General features: G+C 37.2%; 2 protein-coding genes across 2 annotated transcripts in view; one reads left to right on the top strand and one right to left on the bottom strand.

The window, feature by feature from the left end:
* Pvrl3 (poliovirus receptor-related 3) overlaps positions 1–23,888 on the bottom strand; it is a 91,969-nt gene extending 68,081 nt beyond the window's left edge. Inside the window, exons 1-5 of the mRNA XM_005386610.2 lie at positions 23,885–23,888; positions 21,350–21,691; positions 9,945–10,241; positions 9,692–9,809; positions 4,734–4,885 (exon numbers count right to left, since the gene is read on the bottom strand). Of these exons, the coding sequence (XP_005386667.1) occupies positions 4,734–4,885; positions 9,692–9,809; positions 9,945–10,241; positions 21,350–21,691; positions 23,885–23,888 (913 nt within the window). The remainder of the gene's footprint in view (positions 1–4,733; positions 4,886–9,691; positions 9,810–9,944; positions 10,242–21,349; positions 21,692–23,884) is intronic.
* LOC106148737 (endogenous retrovirus group K member 113 Pol protein-like) lies at positions 14,166–16,794 on the top strand. The gene has a single exon (XM_013515209.1). The coding sequence runs from the start codon at positions 15,808–15,810 to the stop codon at positions 16,336–16,338; it is 531 nt and encodes a 176-aa protein (XP_013370663.1). The 5' UTR covers positions 14,166–15,807; the 3' UTR covers positions 16,339–16,794.
* Positions 23,889–24,229: the final 341 nt, after the last annotated feature.

The following is a 24,229-nucleotide window of genomic DNA, read 5'->3' as shown; positions in this document are numbered from 1 at the left end:
TACATGGGGTAAGTTATTCTAATATTATAAGCTAAAGAAAAATACTTACTGAAACAGGTTTCATCACGGAATGCCGTATATACAGAATGTGGTAAAAATTTAGCAAGTACAAGTATACAACTTAACAAGAACAGTGTAACTAATTTCTTGAGTTTAAACACTAATAGGTAATCTTGTCAAGTACTTTGAAGTATTAGTTATCATAATATATGTAAGTGAATCAAGGAAGAGCTTTAATTCACAAGAACATATTCATTAGCTGAACAATTTAAAAAAACTGAAACTGAGGGATTATTTTTATAAAAGTAGCAAACCTTTTAAATAATCTAACTTCACAGAATCAGAATACTGAATAGATTAAAATTTAAATCACTAGTAAGACAGTTCACTTATTTTTGAGGTAGTTTTAAGAACCATACATCTTTACAATGATTACCAAGAAAAAAGTATTATAAGAAGCTGGCATGAGCACACTTAAGTAAAAGTACAAATAACCTAAACAATTAAGTATAATTTACATATTTTAGTACATATATGATTTTTAAGGTTTTAATATAACTTACACCTGAGTTCTCTCCAGGTGTAAGATCTATAACTCAACATTTTTACCATGTATCCTAAGAAAAAAGACATTTAAAAAAATTCTCCTTGTAAAATACTATTCATTTCATTCAGATTTAACAAAATTCAGCTTTCAGAAAAAAAGGAGAAAAACTTTAAAATTTTGGATTTAGTTTATTGTGATCCCTGAAAGCTGACCCCACCATCCTCTAATAGTGTTAAAAGACAACCTTCTCATTAACATCATTCCATAGTGATTTTGGGGGTTGGGGGTGTGCCAGGAAACCAACTGTGGACCTTGAATTTGCCAGGCAAGTGCTGAACCACTGAGCTATATCCCCGGGTTAATACTTTATTATATTGTTTTTTAAGCAACGACCATGCTTTTGTCTTTAAATTTATAACGAAAGTTATGTCATATAAGGAGAAAATTTTCTGTTCATTAATAGCTAATTGTTTACTATGATTTAAAACGCTTCCCAACATCATTTTTTCAGTCAGATGTTTTTCAACGTTCTTTGTTGAATGTACGATAAATGAAAATATAACACCCATAATGAATTTTAGTATACCTCTAGTATTCCTCTCCAAGTGAAGAACTTTCCAATGATTTTTGCTAAACAAGAAAACAAATGGTCCAGTACTGTCCTGGTAGTTGTAAGGTATATATTTAACCTATGATAACTGTGTTAAAAATTAATGGCATATTTCTTTTAGACTTTATATGGGTTATCTGAATAAACAAAATAATTCATGTTAAAGTTTAAAAATTGCTAAGTGTGGGTTGCTAGGTTTTGAAGCTACAACTAGATTCCCACAGAAACATGATTTGCAATTCAACATTTGCACAAGATGGATTTTAGGCATAAGGGTAATTATCTGATATGTAAATATTTCCTTAAAATAGAAAATATTTTCTATTTTAAAGAAAAGTGACATATATGAGGAAAAAAATACTAAAAGCACACAGAAAAACGCCATTTCCTGCAGTCATTTAATAATGGACAAATACCCACCATAATTTCTGAAAGTACAATCTAATAAGTGAAGCAGAGTATTACAACCATGAAGCAACAGACTCAAAATTTTTGTATCTGCCAATGTGAACAAATGTGTAATAAAATTTAAAACCATCTTACAGTTGCTTTTACATATATTTTAAAAAATCACTTCTAGAATGTTAAAATGTCAACTTTAATAATGAGGTAAATTTTTTCTTAGGGTACAAAGAGTACATTTAATTTACAATGGAAAAATGAAATGAATGGTGTAATTTTCACTGTGTACATGTCCTCCTGGTCTCATGAGAATCTACTAGGTTTACTAGACAGTTATCATGGAAAAGCAGAATTATATCTAAGGTACTCAGGATACTCCAAGCTCTCGGTGCAATTAACTAAACCTAAGAGAGTATACTATAATATTCTGAGTAGAAAGGAAAAGTCTAATTATCATTAAAAGAAAAAAAAGCCTCATCTCACAATGCTATGCTATTCTAAAGTATTTAGAGGTAATTGTGATTTTTTAAATATTTACTCAAAACTTTATTTCCCTTCTTCTAAGGCTTAGTGGATGTTGATTTAAAAAATATGCAAAATCATCAATTCTGTAGTCAAAAAACATAAGTTAGGTAAAAAAGAACTCTGGATTTTTAATTCTTTCCTGATCTTGTCAAATTCATTCAGGCATGCAATGAAAGTATGTTGAACATCTATCTAAAACACTACCGTAGATGACAGAAACATGACAATTATGAAAGTAAGACAAAAACCTTGCTGACTAAGGACCCAAGTTCTACTGGAGGTAAAAAGAGACAAGCATGTAAAAAAAACATGTAGTATGTCACTTGGCAAAACTAGAAAAGCAAGGCAGAAGAGGACAGAATGTTGTAACAGGGTGATAAGACAGCATTTTCAATTTAAAATACAGTCACAAGGGAAGAAAGATTTCATTGAAAAAGGTGGTACTTTAGTAAATACCTAAAGGTTGTCAAGGGAAGTGTCAAGGATACCTTGTAAAAGAGTACTCCAAAGAGTGGAAAAGTGGAAAAAGCGAATGCAAAGACAGACACAGAAAAGTACCTGTTGTGTTCAAAGAACAAGAAAGCCGGTGCGGCAGTGTCAATGAGCAAGAACTGTATAAGAAGAAAGGAGGTCAGGAAGGTACCAGAACTACAACATGTACAGAGCCGTGAGGCACTGTGAATATTAGTTTCCACAGTAGGTAAAATGGAAAATCCGTGGAAAGTTCTGAGAAGAGTGACATGATGTGACATGCCCTTTAGAAGGATCAGTCTGGCTGGGCATCTGATAACACACTGAAGGGTGACAGATTCAAAGTGGGAGATTAAATGGCTAGAATGTAGTGAAGTAACACTTGCTGATGGTTTAAGCTAGCAGAAGAAATGAAGAATTGGTAAAATTCTACATAACATAATGGGAGAGCCAACACTGACCTGCGAATAGATTGGGTATGGCCTGAAAAAGAACTGAAATCAAGGATACGATCGTACTCTGAACAAATGTAACGATAGAACTACATATAACAGACAGGAGAAAGAATGGCAGAGAAAGAAGTTTGGTGTCCTGGGACAGGAAAAGGGGAGAATCTCAGTTTCAGAAATGTTAAGGTGTAATGTCTCCTCAACTTCTACAAGTGGTTTAATGGTCATTGATAGGCAGTTGGAAGTACTAGAAAGTGGACCCAGAACGTCAAAAGAGATAAATTTCCTATATCCCTAGTGGAACCACTGTATGTAAGAGTGCTCAAATTGAGCGTTGTCAATTGAGCCTTACAGATTACATAACTATAACATATTGCACTATGGTTTAAAAGTAATATTCCAAACCAAACAGTATAATACAGGAACAAAGAGTAAACATTGTTTATACAATTACACTTTAAAGATTCATTTTGTACGGCTTATCCTCTACAGAAGAAAGAGAAATGGATCCACTATTATTTAACGTCCCTGATCCCACCACAGCACTGCTACTAGCAGAAGCAGCTAGGAATGTAGATAGTGCCATGCTTCTTGCCAGTATCAGATAAAAGAAATCTGAGTCTAGCAGTGCAGAGAGAAAACACAAGTTGCTGAATTTTGAGGATATATAATAAGGAAATGAACAAGCATACAACTACAAATGATAGTGAACATTCTATGAATACGGTACAGTGGCAGCTGTTTTTCTACTGAATGATTACACAAAGAGTAAGAATATAACTTTTAAGCAAGCATGAAGTTTTCCTAAAATGTTTATTTCATTTTAGATTTGAAGAAATTAAAAACCTTAACTACTCATTACACATTTACCATATAAACCCGCATTTCTCAAGGTTCTTTTCCTTTTTCTCTTAGTTTTGTATCTGTTAGGCAAAAAGACTGCTACATGGCAATTTCTAAGGTTCTTTTCCTTTTTCTCTTAGTTTTCTATCTGATAGGCAAAAAGACATGCTACATTCTTGCAGTTAGTACTGAAAATATTTTACATATTTTTCCTAAATCAGTGTTCTACTGACAATTTATAGCCACACAAAAAATTTAATTTAGCCCTATGTACATTTTATGAATGCTCCAATTTATATTCAGCCAATTAACCAAACATCCAAGTGAAACAAATAATGTTAAAACTCTGAGTTCTTAGTGGCTTAAGAACTGGCAATAGGAAATATATTAAAGTTTATTTCATGAAAACGTTTTCAGTAGCATTCTTATATCATTTCTCAGTAAACCAACATGAGCGAGGCCCACGACTGGCAAGCAGTATTATTTAACGAGGCAGGTTACCAAAGTTAGTGCTCTGTTTTTAAAAATCAAAACAACTGTATGCAGAGTAGCCACCAAAGGCATACTTTGTTTAGAGAATTTAGAATGGAATACATGTATAAGCCAAACAACTGTTCAACTGAACACTACATGAAAAAGTATTAAAATGTGTATAAAACTGTTGCATAAACATTTTGACATTCCTTTAAGTAAAGAAATGATACCTTATACATGTATTTCATACAGGGTTACTTTACTGTATTTCTTTTAGATTATTTGAAACATTACACACCGACCAAGCTGTACCTTTACAAGTATACATTACTCACTAGGATCATATTACCATTTATAATTCTCACTACAGAAACATTTTAAATAACTATTTTGCAAGTAGACAGTAACTTACCAGAAATGTAGATAACCTTTTGATCACTTCTTTGACCAAGGGAATTTGTCACTTTACAGATATAAACACCAGAATAATTGAAAGTCAGTGGATGGACAAAATGAAGAGTATTGTCTGAAGCCAGTAAACCATCAGGCCACTGCCCATCCAACCTGTATTTTAAAAAGCACAGATCTATTTTAAGTACCTTCAAACTATATTCATTTGCAGCAACTTACAAAAGACATTACACCTTTGAGATGTAAGTAAAATTACCACTATCTTTTAGATAAAATTAACCATAAAATGACAGCATATAAGTAATAAAATTTTTATTTTAATAAAGATAAAATCCATTAAATATATCCATCCTTCCCAAATACTAATCCATACAAGTGCAGGTAGGCCAATATAACAGAATAGGAGGGAAGAAGAAGGAAATCACTTTAAAAGATTATATTCAGAAAAGTGGAAATTAGAAATATGTATTATATGATGGCATAGTCAGTATCAAAGTAAGTGAAATTCTAATTATGAATTATATGAATTATGAATACATACATAATATATCTATAATTTCCTTAGTAAAAGGTCATCTCATTTAAATATATGAAAATGTTTTGGCATCTTCTATAATGCATTTATACCATATCATTTAATACTAACAAAGATGTATACTTCTTCCCTTTTACAGAGTACCTTTAGACAAAGAATGATTTAACTAATAGAAAAATTTTATTTGTGCAGGAGTGTCTGTGACAATAAAAACTAAAGCATAATTTGGAATTAATAACTCTAAGTGATGTCTATACTAATTTGGCTGAAACAGTCCATATTTACTATATCCATTATTATTATAAGTCATGTAAGCTCCACGAGAAGAAACTCTAAAGCCATTCATTTCAATGGAACTAAGTTAAAAATCACTTTTCCAATCTGAGGGTACTAAAAAAGATAAATAAAATCAAAAATAAAACTACCAAAAAAAGAAGTGTTTAGTTTGAAAATGCTTTTTTTTTTTTTGGTTTTTCTCTGGTACTGGGAACCGAACTCACGACCTTGCACTTGCCAGGCAGGTGCTTTGCCGCTGAGCTAAATCCCCAGCCCCGAAAATGCTTTTAAAATGCCTGAGTTACTTAGACCCTACCTTTAATGAGAGTACACACTGAGATCAAAAACTCATTACAAAAGGAATAAGGATAAATAAAAAGGTAGAAAGAAGCAAGTTAATACTGGAGAACTGGTGCAATGATATTATTTCGCAATCCCAAGAACAGTGCGGAGAAAAATACTAAAAACTTTTGGGGTTTTAGTGCAGACTGAATACCCTTTATCCAAAAGCTTGAAACCGCAAGTATTTCATATTTTGGAAATTCTCAGATTTTAGAATATTTATGTAGACTTTACTCATTAAGTATTTCTAATTCAAAAATTTGAAACCTAAAATATGTCAACACTCAAAAAGTTTCAGGCTTTGGAACATACAGTATTTTTTTTTTTTTTTTGTATTAGGAATTCTCTAAACCTTTAATTTAGTACTGAAGAGTAAAGATAATGTCATTACACAATTTTAGTAAACAAAAACAAAAGCACACAACCTTAAGAGGATTTTGGACAAAAAAGTTTTGCAAGATCAGCTTTCAGAATTGTATATGCCTTATCAATTACAACCATACCTCAGACCCCAAACTGTCTGAGAAAATTAAAACTGGTTTATAATACTTATTTATTCAATAAAACCAGAGAAAGAAAAAGCTACATATATCACTAACCACTTAACAGACTGTTATGGTTTTTGTCTGTGTGTCCCCCCCAAAGCCTCCTGCAGCCCATGGGCAGACTATTAGAGTTAAATGATTGTGGGTGTGAGAGCTACACCCACCCTGGGGTGGATAGTTTACATATGTAAGGGACAGGAAAAGAGTGCTTGGGGCATTCCTCCCTCATTCCGCCCTGGTGTGTGGGTCCTGGTAGTCGCTTAGCTGGGGGTGCCACCCTGAGATGCAGCCCTCTGCCATGTGCCACTCTGCCTTATAATGTGCCAAGTACGGATTGAACTTCCACGAACTATTAGCAAAATAAACCTTTCCCTCCTTAATTTTGGGTGTCAGGTATTTTGTCCCAGCAGTGAGAAAAAAGTAACCAAGACACAGATGACATATGCTAAGCATCTTCTGTGTTCTTTTATCTATGTTACATGAATCATTTATAATTCTCAAAGTTTCTAGAAAAATATAGACATTTACATTCATCCTTACAAAACCTCCATGAAGCAATGTTTCCACCTCAAAACTAAGCACTAGAGGGGTTAAATGACTCCTAATAAAAGACATCTAAGTATAGGCACTGGGATGAGACCCAGAATTGTACAGCTTTTAGAAATACTTTATCAAACAGACATCTTAATTAATGACTGCCTCCCACTTTTAAGAAAAGATAAAAGAAAAAAGGCCTACCCTAATTTCAAAACTATCTATCTTTAAAACTGTAACAGCGTAACCAAATATACTGTTTCCTTACTCCCACAAAATCCCACCACAAACAAGAGTTAAGGAATTCGAAAGTTCTTTAAAATCCATGGAGCTAAAGAAAATAGACTGCAGCACAATGATTCAATACACTTGTAGAAGACAGAAAAGGGAGGTAACAACACATGTTTTAAGCCTGCATTTCTCAACCAAGAGTGATCCTGCGCTACCTGCGCTACCTGGGTGTCTGCAGACATTGTGAGTTTTGGAAACTGAGAGTGGCTGGTGCTACTGGTAGAGGTGGAGGGCTGGATGTTGTACATAGTGCAATTTACAGGGCGCCTGCGAGCAAAAAGTATCATCCAACCCAAAATGGTGGTGGTTTCAAAGTTCAAAACCTCTCCTTCAGCCTGAGGAGCTCTCTGAAGTAGGAATATGAATGCAAAAGGAGGCGGCAGGGTCCAAGACAGGAAAGCCTGGGGTCTGAACCACTGTTACAGAATGCCAGCAGGCGGCAGAGGGCTAGAAATAAAGAGAGCAGCGGAAAGTTACAGAATAAATCAACAGCCTCCCTCCAATTCCGCATAGATACAAGGCGTTTACTTCTCAAAATAATGAGGAAAATTCAGTAAGTAAACTGAATTAGCCAGAATACTTCCATTCTTCACTGATGAAATCTAGAACTTTTAGAGGAAAATCTACGGGATCACTCTGAGTGGAAACTATTAATGAATAATCCTCGTTACAGAGAAAGTTTTCACTGTGCAATGACTGGACAACTAAGAGGATAAATAACTACAAGGTGAGAGACCAAGCAAAAAAAAACCTCTCTGGAGAAAATAACTGGCGTTACAGTGAAGAAACCAGAAGGTAGACCATCTATCAAATATGAAAAAGATGCTATTAAAATGATCAGGGGATGAGAAAGTAGCTCTTAGAAACTGCAAATGTAACAAAACATTTTTTAAAAAATCACTGTGTCAACTGGAAATTATTTTAAGAATATAGTCTAGGAAGAACAATAAAACCATTTGGAAAATGTGAAAAGATATTATATAAGAAACAGGGGTTTCAGTAAGAATGTACGACTGTGGAAATCAGCGTGGAGATTCTTTAAAACATTAGGACTACAGGTCCCATTTGACCCAGCTATTCCCCTTCTTGGTATCTTCCCAAAAGAATTAAAAGCACCATATCATAGCGATATATGCACAGTCATATTTATAGCAGCAGTTTGTACAGCTAAATCTTGAAAACAACCCAAATGCCCACCACCCAATGAAAAGCTATAAAAGATGTGCTTGTTTATATAATGGAGCACTACTCAGTCATAAAGAATGACAAAATTGGGGGCTGGGGATTTAGCTGAACGGCACAGCGCCTGCCCAGCAAGCACAAGGTCGTGAGTTCGATCCCTGGAACTGGGGGGTGCGGCGGATGACAAATTTCATCCATTTATACCTAAATGGATGGACCCTGAGACGGTACTCTTAAGTGAAATAAACTGGACACACATGTGAATATTGCATTGCTTCTCTGGTGTGAGAAAGAGAAAGCATAAATAAAAACCAAAATATATAATAGACATTGTGAAACAGGAAGAAATTATTCAAAAGGAAAAGGGAACAAGAGGAGGATGAGAAAAAAAGGATAAAATGGAAACAAAGCTTTGTAAATAAAGCGAGGAGGAGATGAAGGGAAAGGAGGGGAATGGGAGAAAAAAAGGAACTAAGATACATCATGTACAGGTACAAGTTTTCCATAATGATGTGATGATGTGTCTCTAAATTGTACCAATTAGTGTAATTTAAAAAGAATGAACCAAAAAGGAGAAAATGACAGAAAATAAATAAAATCATCTGAAGCTGACAGATAAAAGTCTCAAGATTGAACTAGGTCCCAAATATTTACAATAAGAATGAAAATCTTAGTATAACAGTTTGAACATTTAGAGATAAAGAAAAAGAGATGGAGATCATTAAAACTACACATGTAAAAAGACAATTATTAGCCACAGGGAAGATCAATAGCTGTAGATGAAAGAAAAGAGAATTCTGGTATACTACTTAGCTCTTGATAAATAATGTGTCTGTTTGTCTTAGGGAAGCAAACAGTAATTACAGAGTTTAACAGTAACAATTTCATTCAGACAATAAAAAGTAAGAATGTCTATGCAGTGTTTGTGGATAAGGGGTAGATATAAAATTTATTCTTCACCTACTTAAGAAATGAAGTGTTAGAAACTGGTAAATCAAGAAGTAGCAGTTTCAGACATATGATGGTAACTAGTACCAGAAAAAGGGTAAAACTGCTAAGGGACCCTTTGAGGAATGGCACTGGAAGTTTGAGGGAGAGATGGGGCAGTAGAACATGTATGTAGGTATCTTTCATTTAATTAAATTTTTCATTTATTATCAAAATCATGCATTACACCAATTAAAAAAACTTTAAATACACATGGAAAAATAATCTTTCTTGAAATTTCTCTCTTGAAATATAACATTATATTACCTGCTCCACACAGATTTAAATGGTGGTGGATTTGCATCAGCATTACACTTGAGATTAACACCTTTTCTTCCTACAAACCAATTTCCATCATACCCTGTTACTGAAACTTCAGGGGCATCTATAAAATAAGCACATGACAGAACAAATCATCCTTTGTTAAGGGGAAAAAGGAGTGTGATGGTGAAATATGTCAAAGGAAGAAAAACTAGAGTGCTTGACTTAAATTGAAAGGCAAAGAGTAGCATCTACTTACATTGTATATCTAACACGAAAGAATATCGGACGTCCTTTTCCAAGGCTGGATGTTTCACAACACAAGTAATTCGTCTTCCTCTAGCAAATCGGGTTGGAAACAGCTTATAATAGCTGACAATTGTTGCTGTTTCATTCGGAAAATGAGTTGTAGAGAATTCCGTCTCACCAAGATCACCTTCCCAGGAAATACGTGCAACTGGTTTTCCAGTGGCTGCTGTGCAAATGGCTGCTACTGTTTCATTTCCTCCATCAATTAAAGAATCTAGCCCTTTTATCAGGCTCACAGTGGGTTCAACTGTAAATTTTTTAAAAAGTTATGTTTCAATTAAAAATTGTTTACATCCTTCCCACTATATTTAGACACATTTCACAAGCTTAGTGATAACCGCAGATAAAATTTACACACATACTTTTCAAGTAACGCCAGTATGAACTACATTCTTAAAGCAGTTAATACAAGAGGACTGGCTAGGGGTGAACAAGGCAAAAATCTCACATTACTATTAAAAATACAACTCTCCCTGACACAGATATACATTACTCACAGGGACAGATGGATTCTCTCCAAATCAGTATATATGAAAACTTTCTGTGAATCTGATTATAATTTGTAATGATAATAAAGATTATTCTTGAAAAAAAAAGTTTTAATATACAAATGCTTCATGCTTGGCAAGAAGTTTAAAGCAAACACTTTTTAAAGTAAGTTACTAGTACTGCCTACAGTTACAATGTTAGGCACACAAATAAAACATCTTTTAAGGAAACCCGTAAGAGAACAAACAGAACATGTTTTTCTTGGGCCAGGGGGTGATTCAATAATTTCATTTAAAACACACTGCCTTTTATGCCTTCATCTTTTACATACCTGAAAAGAAAGGATACGGACTGCTCAATTTGTTAAATACTTTTGGTTATAAGATATATTTTAAATTCATGCAAACATGAACCATCACTAATAGCCGTGTTTACTGGAATGTACATACCACCCATCTTCTAGGGTAAGTACCTCAGCAGAGTAAAGGACAATGATAGAACCCTTCCGTCTACTCCATATACCCCTCCTGGCTATCTCTTCACATTTTCCAGGAATTTTTCTATTTCTTTCTGCATAAATTCCTTAGTACATGCTTCATAAATTCATTCAGTTAAGTTATTCTATGCAATGAATTTTTACTTCAACGACTATTATCATTTCCAAGATTTCTAACTGGTTCTTTCAATGCCAACTGTTCTTTATACCTATCAATTTATAATTCATATTTTACTTTAAGTGATATTAATATTCTCTTCATGTACTTCTTCTGTAAGATATAAAAGAAGTTCTATGTTATAAAAGGAAAAAAGTGCACAAAACACATACATTGAATAACCGTATAGCAAACATCTATGTAATCACCATACACCTCAGCGCAGCGCATTAGCCACTCTTAAGTCCTGCATGTTTCTCTCTTTGATCTCACCTGACCTGTACTAACTTTGGAAATAAGTTTTTACTTATTTTCACTGTAGTTCTACAATGAATAAATGTAAATCTAAGCAAGGCAGTTGCATTTCACCTGTTTTGGAACTTTCTGAGATTGGTATTAGATAATTTATGTTTTGTGCAACTTGTTATTGATTCAACTTTATGTTATAGAAATTAACTCATATTGGATCATTTAGTTTATTACTCTTAGAATTCATTTGCCTTTGTAGTTTCAGGTCATTTAGATCTGTAATTGAAAAGATTATTACCTTTAACTACTGTACAGTTTATTTATGATGGACACTGCAGCTGTTTCCTCTTCGGTTTAAATAACTGTAAAACATTTGCATTCTTGTATCTTAGTATATTTGTGTGTAAGCTTCTCTAGGTAGTCCTATGTAATAGAATTCCTACTACTATACTTATTTTCAGTATTACCAGGAAATACCAAAAAGCTTTCCAAAGTACTAATTTACTCCAAACTTAGAGCACTTGTTGGTGCATTCATTCACCACACTTAATCCTGTCACATTTCTCTCAATGTTTCCCAATTTTATGGTAATGTGGCAACATACAATTTAATTTTAATTTTTACATTATGAGATTAGAAATTTTTCATGTTTTGGAGGCATTTGGAGTTTCTCTTGCTTAAAAATGCCTATTAAAGCTAACTCTCTGCTCTTTTCCTTATTGAGGCATAGAAATTCCCCATAATTTTGAGAAGATAGTCCTTTTTTTGCTGATATGTGGTGTAAACGTCTCCTACCAGTTCAAACCTTGTCTTTTTACCTTTCTGGTCTTTCAATTAGTAGCTTTTAACTAAAATGTATTAAAATGTATCAGTTTATTTACTTGACAGTTAACTACTTTATGTACTAAGAAATACTATCCCCTCTTTTGAGATCTACTGTGTAACATTTTATTTCCTGTTCTCTAAATAAAATTTATAAATCGACTTGGCTGCTACCTGTGGAGTCTTCTTTATTTATATGTCTCCTTATTCAACCAGAATTTATGGCTTCGTTAAATAATTTCTGTAGAAATATTCTGAGATCAGAAAATAAGTACCTTCCTCCAGAAAATCATGTTTTCTTAGGCCAAGCTCCTGAAAACCAGGCCAAGACATTCTCAAGTGCAGTTTGCTCGAGTGTTGTAACGAGATCTAGAGTCGATAAAGATGCCATTACTTCTCATTTCTTTTACTACTCTGAGAACTGAGGTCTTTAGGGTATCAAGTGAACGAGAAGGGTGATGAAACATTTCACGTGGAGCAGAACTTTAGACATTTCGCTCACTTGTCAACGATCTCAAAATTTTCGCTTTTAGCTCTGCATCTCATGTTTCTTCTGACTTGTCAAATATAAAGTTGGTGTAGCTATCATAACCAAGTTAAGCTCGGTTTTCACCCACTAGATTTTGATCTACATATATTCCTCATGTTCTTTCCTTGAAGTTTTCAAAGGTATTCCTATTTCTCCTTCAGTGCGAATGTTGGTCCAAATAATTTATGCCATCATTAAGAGCAGCCTTCCTTTCCATTAAAGAACTTAACCATTTATTTTAGTAAATTTTAAATTGTTAAGAAAAATCCATCTATGTTCTTGTTTTATAGATTTTCTAAAATTAGTTTTATCATGTATGTCAATATCTTAGTCAATCTTAGAGTCACCCTTCCCTGTCTAGCTGCTTGCTGCTGTTTTCTCTGGCCCCCTATAGTGGTTGATTATGTCAACTTGAGAAGTTTAGAGCATAACTAAATTTGGCTCAGCAATTGGCTCAGCAATTGGCTCAGCAATTGGCTCAGCAATTCTATACCCTAGGGTGTAGAGGAGCCACCCTAGGGTGGATCATCACCTAGATAATATAAAAGGGAAATGGAGAAGGACAGAGGAACTTCCATTCCTTTTGGAGGAGCTCCAGTCTTCACCTTCAGCTTGGCCTTTGTCTCCTGGCTTCTAGTGCAGACTCTTCGGCTTCCACCTTGGATCCTTCAGTCTTCCGTCGCAGACTCATTGGCCTCCTGGTAAGGACTTGCACAGAACTCTGCAGTGAACTCCAGTTCCTGGACTGATTCCTTTGGTCTTCAGTGCAGACCCTCTGCATGCTTCCTCACACAACTCTCTGGCTGATTGTCAGAAACCAATCTTGTAATTTCTTATACATTTGTACATCTTGTGTTATATCTGTTTCTCCAGTAAAATCCTGACTGATACAAAATTTGGTACTGGGAGTGGCTCTAGAGAAACGGATTATAATGATGGCACTCCTTAATGTCTTTAGGGCTTCCTGGAGTTGGCTCCGCAATTTGATGAGACCTGAAGACACCATGGTCTTTCCCCCCCACTTCTGTGGGGAACGCTGATAGTCCTTGGTGTGAACTGTTTAAACAAATATGCTGTGTAGATCCATTTGATTATCCTGATTCACCACTTGTGAGATGTCAGGAATTTAGTGATTCCATAAATGAAAATTCTGAATTTCTTTCGCAGAGTAGGAAAATATAATGATGCTGGTGGGTTGGTCTTGGCCTCGCTAGATAAACTTATAAAGGAAAATAAGAAGCGCAAAGATTCGAATTCCCATCTCCAGTCACAGATCAGAAATTTGAAAGTTTCTAAGTGTGTCTTGAAGGAAAATCTCCTTTTAGCCACAAAACTGAGACTGCAGAGACCCAGATGCAGTCCCTCATAGTTCGACTGGCTGAACTGCAATGTAAATTTAACGCTCAGCCTCGAAGGGTATCTGAGGCAAAGGTGAGGGTTTATGGGATTCCCATACACCAGGATAGAGATGTGTGGGAGGATCCTGAGGACGTTAAGGATGTTGAGTTCCTAGATCCTGAGGACATTATTTTGCCAGTAGAAGAGAGCTCCCCACCCACTGTGGCAGAGGCATTGCTGCCTCTACCTCCTGCGGTGTTAGTGTCTCCTGGTACGCCGGGGGAAGCTAATCCTGTGTCAACCAAGCAGGATAATGTTGACACTCCTCAAGACCCACCCTCATCACCATTTTTTCCTCTAGGTCCATAACCAGGCTCAAATATCTCTCTCTTTTTTTTTTTTTAACTAGGCTCTAATCTCATAAGGCTCCTAAGGGTGATATACATAGTGTGACCCATGAGGAGGTCCACTATTCTCCCAAAGAACTTTTTGAGTTTTCTAACACTTATAAGCAGAAGCCTAACAAGTAAGTATAGGAATGGATTTTAAGAGTATGGGATAATGGTGGGAATAACATGCCTCTGGATGAGGGAGAGTTTGTTGATATGGGCCCATTAAGTAGGGATTCTGAATGTAACGCTGCAGCTTGCAGAGTAAAGAAAGGTATTAATAGTCTATTGGCTGGTTCGCAGAAGTATGGCTTAAAAGATGGCCCACTGGGAATGAGCTAGAGATGCCTGATGTTCCATGGTTTACTACTGATGAAGGGATTCACAGGCTTAGGGAAATAGGAATGGTAGAGTAGCTCTGTCGTGTCAAACCTAATCCTCCACGTTGGGACGATCCAAAAAGTAAACCCTTCACTAACACTTTGAGAAACAGATTTGTGCGGGGAGCACCAGCATTCCTGAAGAGCTCTGTCATTGCTGTTCTCTGTATGCCAAACCTTATAGGGGTGCCGCGGTTACTCAATTAGGAAATTTAAGGTCAGTGGGCTTGACTGGACCCTGGAGTAGCAGAGGTCAAGTGGCAGCACTTACTCGTCAAAGGCAGGGTCCACGCACTTACTATAATGGACAGCAGAAGCGGAACAATGACAAGAATAATCTGACACGTGCAGACCTACGGCACCAGCTGATTAGCCACGGTGTTCCCAGACGTGAAATACATAGAAAGCCTACAAGATTTGTACTAGATTTATACAGTTGAAAAAATTTAAAGGCAAAAGAACAGAAACCTACTTCAAATCGTGGTAACAGGCAACCATGGCCCCTCAACCAGTTCCTGGATTTGAGTCAGTTTACAGACTCCCCTTGAATGATGGGGAGGCCAGGTCCCCTTGGGGAAGGATCCTGATACCGCCAAAATTTATACAGTTAAGACTTTCTCCCATCCTTCCCCAAAGGGACCTAAGGCCCTTTGCTTGAGTAACTGTACACTGGGGAAAAGGGAATGATCAGACATTTCGGGGACTAGTAGACACTAGTTCTGAACTAACACTGATTCCAGGGGATCCAAAATGTCATTGTGGCCCTCCAGTAAGAGTAGGGTCCTATGGAGGTCAGGTGATCAATGGAGTTTTAGCGAAAGTCTGACTCACAGTCAGTCCAATAGGTCCTCGGATCCATCCTGTAGTCATTTCCCCTGTTCCAGAATGTATAATTGGGATAGATGTGCTTAGTACTTGGCAGAATCCTCACACTGGTTCCCTAACCTGTAGAGTGAGGGCTATTATGGCTGGGAAGGCCAAATGGAAACCATTAGAGTTGCCTCTGCCTGGTAAAATAGTAAACCAAAAGCAGTACTGCATTCCTGGAGGGATTCCAGAGATTAGTGCCACTTTCAAGGACTTGAAGGATGCAGGGGTGGTGGTCCCCACCACATCTCTATTTAATTCTCCCATTTGGCCCGTACAGAAGACAGATGGGTCTTGGAGAATGACAGTGGATTACCGTAAACTAAATCAAGTGGTGACTCCAATTGCTGCGGCGGTACCAGATGTGGTTTCCTTGCTTGAGCAGATTAATACATCTCCTGGTAGTTGGTATGCAGCTACTGACTCGGCAAATGCCTTCTTCTCCATACCTATCCATAAGGATCATCAGAAACAATTTGCCTTCAGCTGGCACGGCCAGCAATACACCTTCACTGTGTTACCTCAGGGGTATATTAACTTGCCAGCCCTGTGTCACAACTTAGTTTGCAGGGATCTTGATCGCTTTTCTCTCCCACAATGTTATCACACTGGTCCATTATATGGATGATGTTATGCTGATTGGGCCTAGTGAGCAGAAGGTAGCAACCACTCTGGATTTGTTAGTAAGGCATTTGAGAGCCAGAGGATGGGAAATAAATCCAACAAAAATTCAAGGTCCTTCTACTTCAGTGAAGTTCCTAGGAGTCTAGTGGTGTGGAGCATGTAGAGATATTCCTTCTAAAAGACAAGTTGTTGCATCTGGGACCAAAAACGAGGCACAATGCCTACTGGGCCTATTTGGATTTTGGAGGCAACGCATTCCTCACTTAGGTGTTTTACTCTGGCCCATTTACCGAGTGACTCAGAACGCTGCTAATTTTGAGTGGGGCCCAGAACAGGAAAAGGCTCTGCAACAGGTCCAGGCTGCTGTTCAGGCTGCTCTGCCCCTAGGGCCATATGATCCAGCAGACTCCATGCTGCTTGAAGTGTCAGTGGTAGAGAGAGACGCTGTTTGGAGTCTCTGGCAGGCCCCCATAGGTGAATTGCAGCTGAGGCCTTTAGGATTTTGGAGCAAAGCTCTGCCATCATCTGCAGACAACTACTCTCCCTTTGAAAAACAGTGCTTGGCCTGTTACTGGGCCTCAGTGGAAACTGAACACTTGACGATGGGACACCAGATCACCATGTGACCTGAGTTGCCTATCATGGTCTGGGTATTATCTGATCCACCAAGTCATAAGGTTGGACATGCACAACAACAGTCTATCATTAAATGGAAGTGGTATATTCATGATCGAGCCAGGGAAGGTCCAGAGGGTACAAGTAAACTACATGAGGAAGGTGCCCAGATACCTATGGCTGCTACGCCTACTGTACTGCCTTCTGTTTCCCAGCATGCACCTATGGCCTTGTGGGGTGTACCATATGATCAGCTATCAGAGGAAGAGAAGGCTAGGGCCTGGTTTACGGATGGCTCTGCATGCTATGCAGGCGCCACCTGCAAGTGGACAGCTGCAGCATTACAGCTCCTCTCTGGGACATCCCTGAAGGACAGTGGTGAAGGGAAATCTTCACAGTGGGAAGAACTTCAAGCAGTGCACTTGGCAATACACTTTGCCTGGAAGACGAAGTGGCCAGATGTGTGACTGTATACTGACTCATGGGTTGCAGCCAATGGTCTGGCTGGCTGGTCAGGAACTTGGAAAGAACATAATTGAAAAATCGGTGACAAAGATATCTGGGGAAGAGGTAGATGGGCAGGCCTCTCCATGTGGGCAAAGGATGTAAAAATATTTGTTTCCCATGTAAATGCTCACCAAAAGTGACATCAGCAGAAGAGGACTTTAATAATCAAGTGGATAAGATGACCTGGTCTGTAGCTAGTGGCCAACCTCCTTCTTCAGCCACCCCTGTCACTGCCCAGTGGGCTCATGAACAGAGTGGCCATGGTGGCAGGGATGGAGGTTACGCATGGGCTCAGCAACATGGACTCCCACTCACCAAGGCTGACCTGGCTACAGCCACTGCTGAATGCCCAATATGCCAGCAGCAGAGACCAACACTGAGTCCCCAGTATGGCACCATTCCCTGTGGTGATCAACCTGCAACCAGTGGCAGGTTGATTACACTGGACGACTTCCATCATGGAAGGGACTACGCTTTGTCCTCACTGGTATAGACACATATTCTGGATATGGATTTGCCATTGCTGCACGTAATGCTTCTGCCAAAACTACCATCCACGGACTCACAGAATGCCTTATCTACCGTCATGGGATTCTACATAGCACTGCCTCTGACCAAGGAACACACTTTACAGCCAAAGAAGTGAGGAAATGGGCCCATGCTCTTGGAATTCACTGGTCTTACCATGTTCCTCACCATCCAGAAGCAGCTGGATTGATAGAAAGTTGGAATGGTCTTTTGAAGACACAATTACAGTGCCAGCTAGGTGGCAATAGCTTGCAGGGCTGGGGTAAGGTACTTCAAAAGGCTATATATGCCTTGAATCAGCATCCACTATATGGCACTGTGTCCCCCACTGCCAGGATTCATGGGTCCAGGAATCAAGGGGTGGAAGTACGAATGGTACCACTCACCATTACCCCTAGTGATCCATTAGAAAATTTCGGCTTCCTGTCCCCTTGACCTTAGGTTCTGCTGGCTTAGAAGTCTTAGTTCCAGAGGGGGGAAGGCTTACCCTAGGAAGCACAACAATGATACCACTGAACTGGAAGCTAAGATTCCCCCTGGTCATTTTGGTCTCCTCATGCCTCTGAGGAAACAACTTAAAAACAAAATCACAGTGTTGTCAGGGGTGACTGACCCAGACTATCAGGGGTAAATTGGACTGCTACTCCACAATGGAGGAAAAGAAGAATACACATAGAGTGCAGGGAGATCCCTTAGGGTGCCTCTTAATATTACCTTGCCCTATTATTAAAGTCAATGGAAAACTACAACAACCTAATACAGGCACAATGACAAATGGTCCAGAGCCTTCAGGAATGAAGGTATGGGTCACTCCACCAGGAAAATAACCAAGACCTGCTGAGGTGCTTGCTGAAGGACAAGGGAATACAGAATGGCTGGTGGAAGAAGGTAGTTCTAAATACCAACTATGATCCCGTGACCAGCTACAGAAAAGAGGATTATAATGGTACCATTTCTCCTCTGTACTGTGTTAATGTAATATAAGGTTGATAAACTTAATTCTGGCTCTTCAGGATTATTAAACCTGTGTTATAATGTTCAAATTATGAAATCATAAATGTAAACATCAAAGCAAATTTACATTCTATTTGGGTAAGAGGATAACTACATTTCTGTTTGTACAATGGATAGATATAACATGTTAGGCACAATTATATACATGTCTTTGTATCTGGGGATTGGTTTAAAGAAATGTGTCTGGTTGCCAAGTTGACAAGGGGTGGACTGTAGTGGCTGATTGATTATGTCAACCTGAGAAGTTTAGAAGCATAACTAAACTTGGCTCAGCAACTGGCTCAGCAATTCTATACCCTGGGGTGTAGAAGACCCACCCTGGGGTGTAGAGGAGCCACCCTAGGGTGGATCATCACCTAGATAATATAAAAGGGAAATGAAGAAGGACAGAGGAACTTCCATTCCTTTTGGAGGAGCTCCAGTCTTCACCTTCAGCTTGGCCTTTGTCTCCTGGCTTCTTGTGCAGACTCTTCATCTTCCGCCTTGGATCCTTCAGCCTTCCACTGCAGACTCATTGGCCTCCTGGTACGGACTTCCATGGAACTCTGCAGTAAACTCCAGACCCTGGACTGATTCCTTTGGTCTTCAGTGTGCAGACACCCTCTGCATGCTTCCTCATACAGCTCTCTGGCTGACTGTCAGAAGCCAATCTTGTAATTTCTCATACATTTGTACATCTTGTATTATATCTGTTTCTCCAGTAAAACCCTGACTAATATACCTCCTAAGATGCTACTGAGAATTGTCTCTCTCCTCTCATTGTTCCTTCTTCCCTGACCCCCTAGTACCTGATCTATGGCTTTCAAGCCATCAAAGGAAGAAGCTGGAGCAACTGTAAAAGCTCACCTCCTTTGTCCACCTTTTTCAGAGATTAGAGTCCTGTTTATTTCTATTTCTAATTGTGTGGTTCATTTCTTTTCATGCAGCAGCACTTCTCAACTATAGTTTTCTTCTCTTAATGACTATGTAATATTCCATTAAGAGGAATACTATAATTAATGCAGCAACTCTTCTATTATGGGGCATTTGTTGAATTTTCTTAAAATTTTTTGTTATCTCCAATTTTCTTAATTTGGTTTCTGTGTCAAACACTCCACTGAAACTTTAATGTCACCGAACATCATCATCTATGACACAGTATTTTCTTTACAACTATTCTGTTAATTTTGCAGAATGTGCTATTTCAGCACAGCCTTTCTACTCAGTTAAAAAGAACAAAGTCCTCTTTTCTAAGAATCTGTTTTAAAAAATAAATTTGGAATGATATTGGCTATGAGCCACTCGTAGAACTGAAAAGGGTAAGTCATTTCTACAGGCCGAAAAAAATAGGCTTCTCCTGACAATCACCTTCTCTTGATTCTTACTCTGCCTGAGCTCTTCTAGTAGCTCTCCCAAACTCTTCATCTATACTTCTTCCAACCTATACTCTAATACATGGCCCTACACCTGTTTGGTTAGTTTTATATTTACTTTAAAATTTTTATCTAATAAACATTGCCTATATGATTCCCAACTTCCTCCAATTTTGCTACACGACTTAGCTCCTCAGCTTCTAAGTACATGCCTGCTATTTTCCCCTCTGTACTCTTAACCCACTGAGCTGGCACTCACTGTCTAAGCCTCCCAGTACCTGTGTTTCATCTAGAGAAGGCCACTTAACTAACAGTTTACTCAGTCACCAAGTTTCCAACCTGCTACTGTTCAAGCTGCCCTTGTCTCTGACATATACCAGTTACAAAATCCTAATTATTTTTTTAATTCTGCCCTTCTTCACTCAATTGGCAGAACTGAGAAAATTAATTCAAAGCCTTTGTGGCCTCATAGTTGAAGAATAATGATTTACAGATTTCATCATTATAGTCTATCAAAAACATCAGACCAGTCTTCCTGAAGCACAGACTCAAACAGTTACACAAATCTACAATAGCAAGAATAAAATCTGATGTGAAAGCTGAAACACAAAGTGTCAAGGGTTCAAAAAAGTCACAGCCAGTCACTGAAAAAACTGGAAGGCTTAACTGATCATAGTAATTTAGTTACCATTAATTACCATTAGCAAATTAATTAAAATGAATGTTACAGAAACTCAGCATTTATAATAATTTACTATTATAAATGAAATACTATAAAAAGTAACAGCTAAAACTACATAGCACTATAGGATATAAGTAGATACAGTTAAGATTTTGTTGAAATTAAGAGAGCCTAAAATCAAACATTTTAAGACAGAACTTGAGAAATCACATTTAAATTCATTTTAACGAAAAATTTCAAACATTTTAAATTGTTAAAAATAATTTTATTAGAATTTTCACCACTGTCACCAAAACACACAATCCAACCACACTTACCTAGCACAGTCACAGTTGTAGAGGACTGGGCATTTCCAAGTGGGAATGTAACAGCTTTGCAAATGTATTTTCCAGAATCAGAAAATCCTATATTATGCAGAGTAATTGTTGCATCATTAAGTGAATAATTTTTAAATGAGACTCTTCCCTGATATTCTCCTTGAACAGAGAATCCATACTGAGGATGATGAACTGCAACAGTCTGTGTATTTTTGCCATGTATCTTCTCCCATGAAATTTGTGTTATGGTTTCATTCACTTCAATTAAACACTTGAGTGAAACATTCTTCCCCAATACTGCTGTGATATGTGGCTCCACAATAATTGGTCCAGCTAAGGCACCTATAAAAGAAAAACACATAATTATCAAAATGGAAAGGTTACACTAACGTATGTTCTCTGTCCCACCCTTTCTCATCTCTGTAAGTACACACACACATACAAACTATGAACACTCAATCTAACAAAGTGAAAAACCTGTATGCTGAAAACTCAAGTACTCCGAAAAAGGAGATTGAAGAGGATATTAAAAAAAAAAGGAAACATATCATGTGTTCTTGGATAGGCAGAACCAACATAGTTAAAATGGCCATAGTTCCAAATCTATTATACAGATTTAATGCAATCTCAGTCAAAATACCAACAGCATACTTCACAGACCTAGAGAAAACATCCCTATAATTCATATGGAACCAGAAGAGACACAGAATAACAAGGGAAATTCTGGGTAACAAAGGCAAGTCAGGGGACATCACAATTGCTAATCTTAAGTAATATTACAAAGCTACTGTGATAAAAACATCTTAGTGCTAGCCAAAAAAAGAAAAAAAAAGAAAAAAAGAAAAAAACAGAGAGAGAGAAAGAGACCTGAGAATCAATAGCACTCCAAATGTACTCAGCCACCTTATCTTTCACAGAACTAAACACTTTCACTGGAATAAAGTCTCTTTAATAAATGGTGCTGGGAAAACTGGCTTTAAACATGCCAAAAATTAAACCTAGACCCTTATCTCTCACCATGCACTAAGCTAAAATCAGAATGGATTAAAGATACAAATATTAAAAAGGGAAACAATCTGCTAGAAGATAAAACAGGTAAAACTCTTGATGACACAGGTGTAGGCAAACACTGTATGAACAAAAGCCTGATTGCACAGGGAATATTACAAAGAATCAACAATTAGGATCTCATCATATTAAAAAGCTCTTGCACAGCAAAAGAAATTACCAACAGAGTAAAGAGACAAACCACAAAATGGGAAAAAAATTTTTACCAACTATTCCTCACATAAAAGTCTAATAACTAGAAAGGAGAAAGAACTAAAAAAAAATCAGACCCCCCCACACACAAATTTAAAGGCCTAATAAAATCTGGGCATCTAAAATGAACAGACACTTCTCAGATGAAGAAGTATAAACAGCAGATATATGAAAAAATGTTCATCATTGGTTATTCAAGAGATGCAAATTAAAACACTGAGAATCTATCTCACTTCAGAAAGAATAGCTATCATCAAAAAAATCAACCAATAATAAATGCTGGTGAGGCTGTGGAGGAAAAGGAATCCTTTTCCACTGTTGTTGGGAGTGTAATTTGGTAGAATCACTGTGGAAATCAGCATGAATATTCCTAGAGGTTCCATCTGACCTAGCTATTTCCCTTCTTGGTATCTTCCTGAAAAAGTTAAAAGCATTCATATCACAGCAATGTTTGCACATCCACATTTATAGCAGCACAATTTGTATACCTAAATCTTAAAAACAGCCTAGATGTTCTTCAGTGAGTGAATGGATAAAGAAAAATGCAGTTTTATGGAGTAGACAATGGTCTACTCCTCTGTCTCAAGGACAAACTTGAGACATTTTTAGGTAAACAGATGTACCTTGAGAACATGCTTTTAAGTGAACTAAATCAGACGCTTGTTTAAACATCACATTGTTTCTCTTGTGTGTGAAACGAAAGCATAAAAAAGGACCAAAATGGATGATAGACATTGGAAAATAGGAAGAAAATGTTCCAAGGGGAAGGAGAACAAGGAAGGGTAGGGGAAAAGAAGGATGGGAAAGGAAAAATTAAAAAAAAAAAAAGGAAACAAATATTTTGTAAATGGGGAGGGGAGAAGGAATTGAATGTAGGCAAAGGGAATAGGGGAAAAAAGGAAATATTTATGTAAAAGTACAAATTCCCTATGATGAATGCAATCAATATGTGTGACAAATATGTAATAATAAAGAAGTTTTCTAAAAAGCCAAAAAAAAAAAAATACAAACACTTTTATGACTGGATAACAAAATAGGATTGAGAAGAGCTTTGTGTGCTCTAAACTGGTGAGATATCCCAAAAAATTCTTCCTCATTCAAGCTTTCACATGAGACCCCAGACCTAGCTGACACTTTGACAGCTGCTCAATGAGACTAAACCAGAAGGTCCAGCAGAGCCATGTCTAGATTCTTAAGCCACAGAAAGAGATAACAGATGGATGCTGCTTCAAAGTTACTTTCAGGGTACTTTTTATATAGCAATAAATAACTTACTCATGTAAGTTGTTTCAAATCAAATGCAATACCAAAGTATTATTTTGGTGGATTCCTGTATGTTAAAAATCTTTACAGAAAAGATCTTTCAAGACACTGATGAAATGTTTATATACATGTGAATTTTTTTTTTCATTTCAAGGAAAAACATGGAAAAGCAAAGGCTAAAATCAAATGACATGAAACTTTTTCCACATAATCTTTACTTCCTTTCTCAAAGCAATGGAGCAAAACATTTTGAGGGAGACTAATATACATGAATACTACAGTCTGTTAAGATGCTGTTCACTGACAAGTATGTAAGAACACAAGTAAGTACTGGAGAGCTCACCACTCACACGTGTG

The sequence above is a fragment of the Chinchilla lanigera genome, unplaced genomic scaffold (assembly GCF_000276665.1).
Source record: "Chinchilla lanigera isolate Chin_1 unplaced genomic scaffold, ChiLan1.0 scaffold00026, whole genome shotgun sequence".
Taxonomy (NCBI): Eukaryota; Metazoa; Chordata; class Mammalia; order Rodentia; family Chinchillidae; genus Chinchilla; species Chinchilla lanigera.
This window is presented reverse-complemented; position numbering and strand designations above follow the sequence as displayed.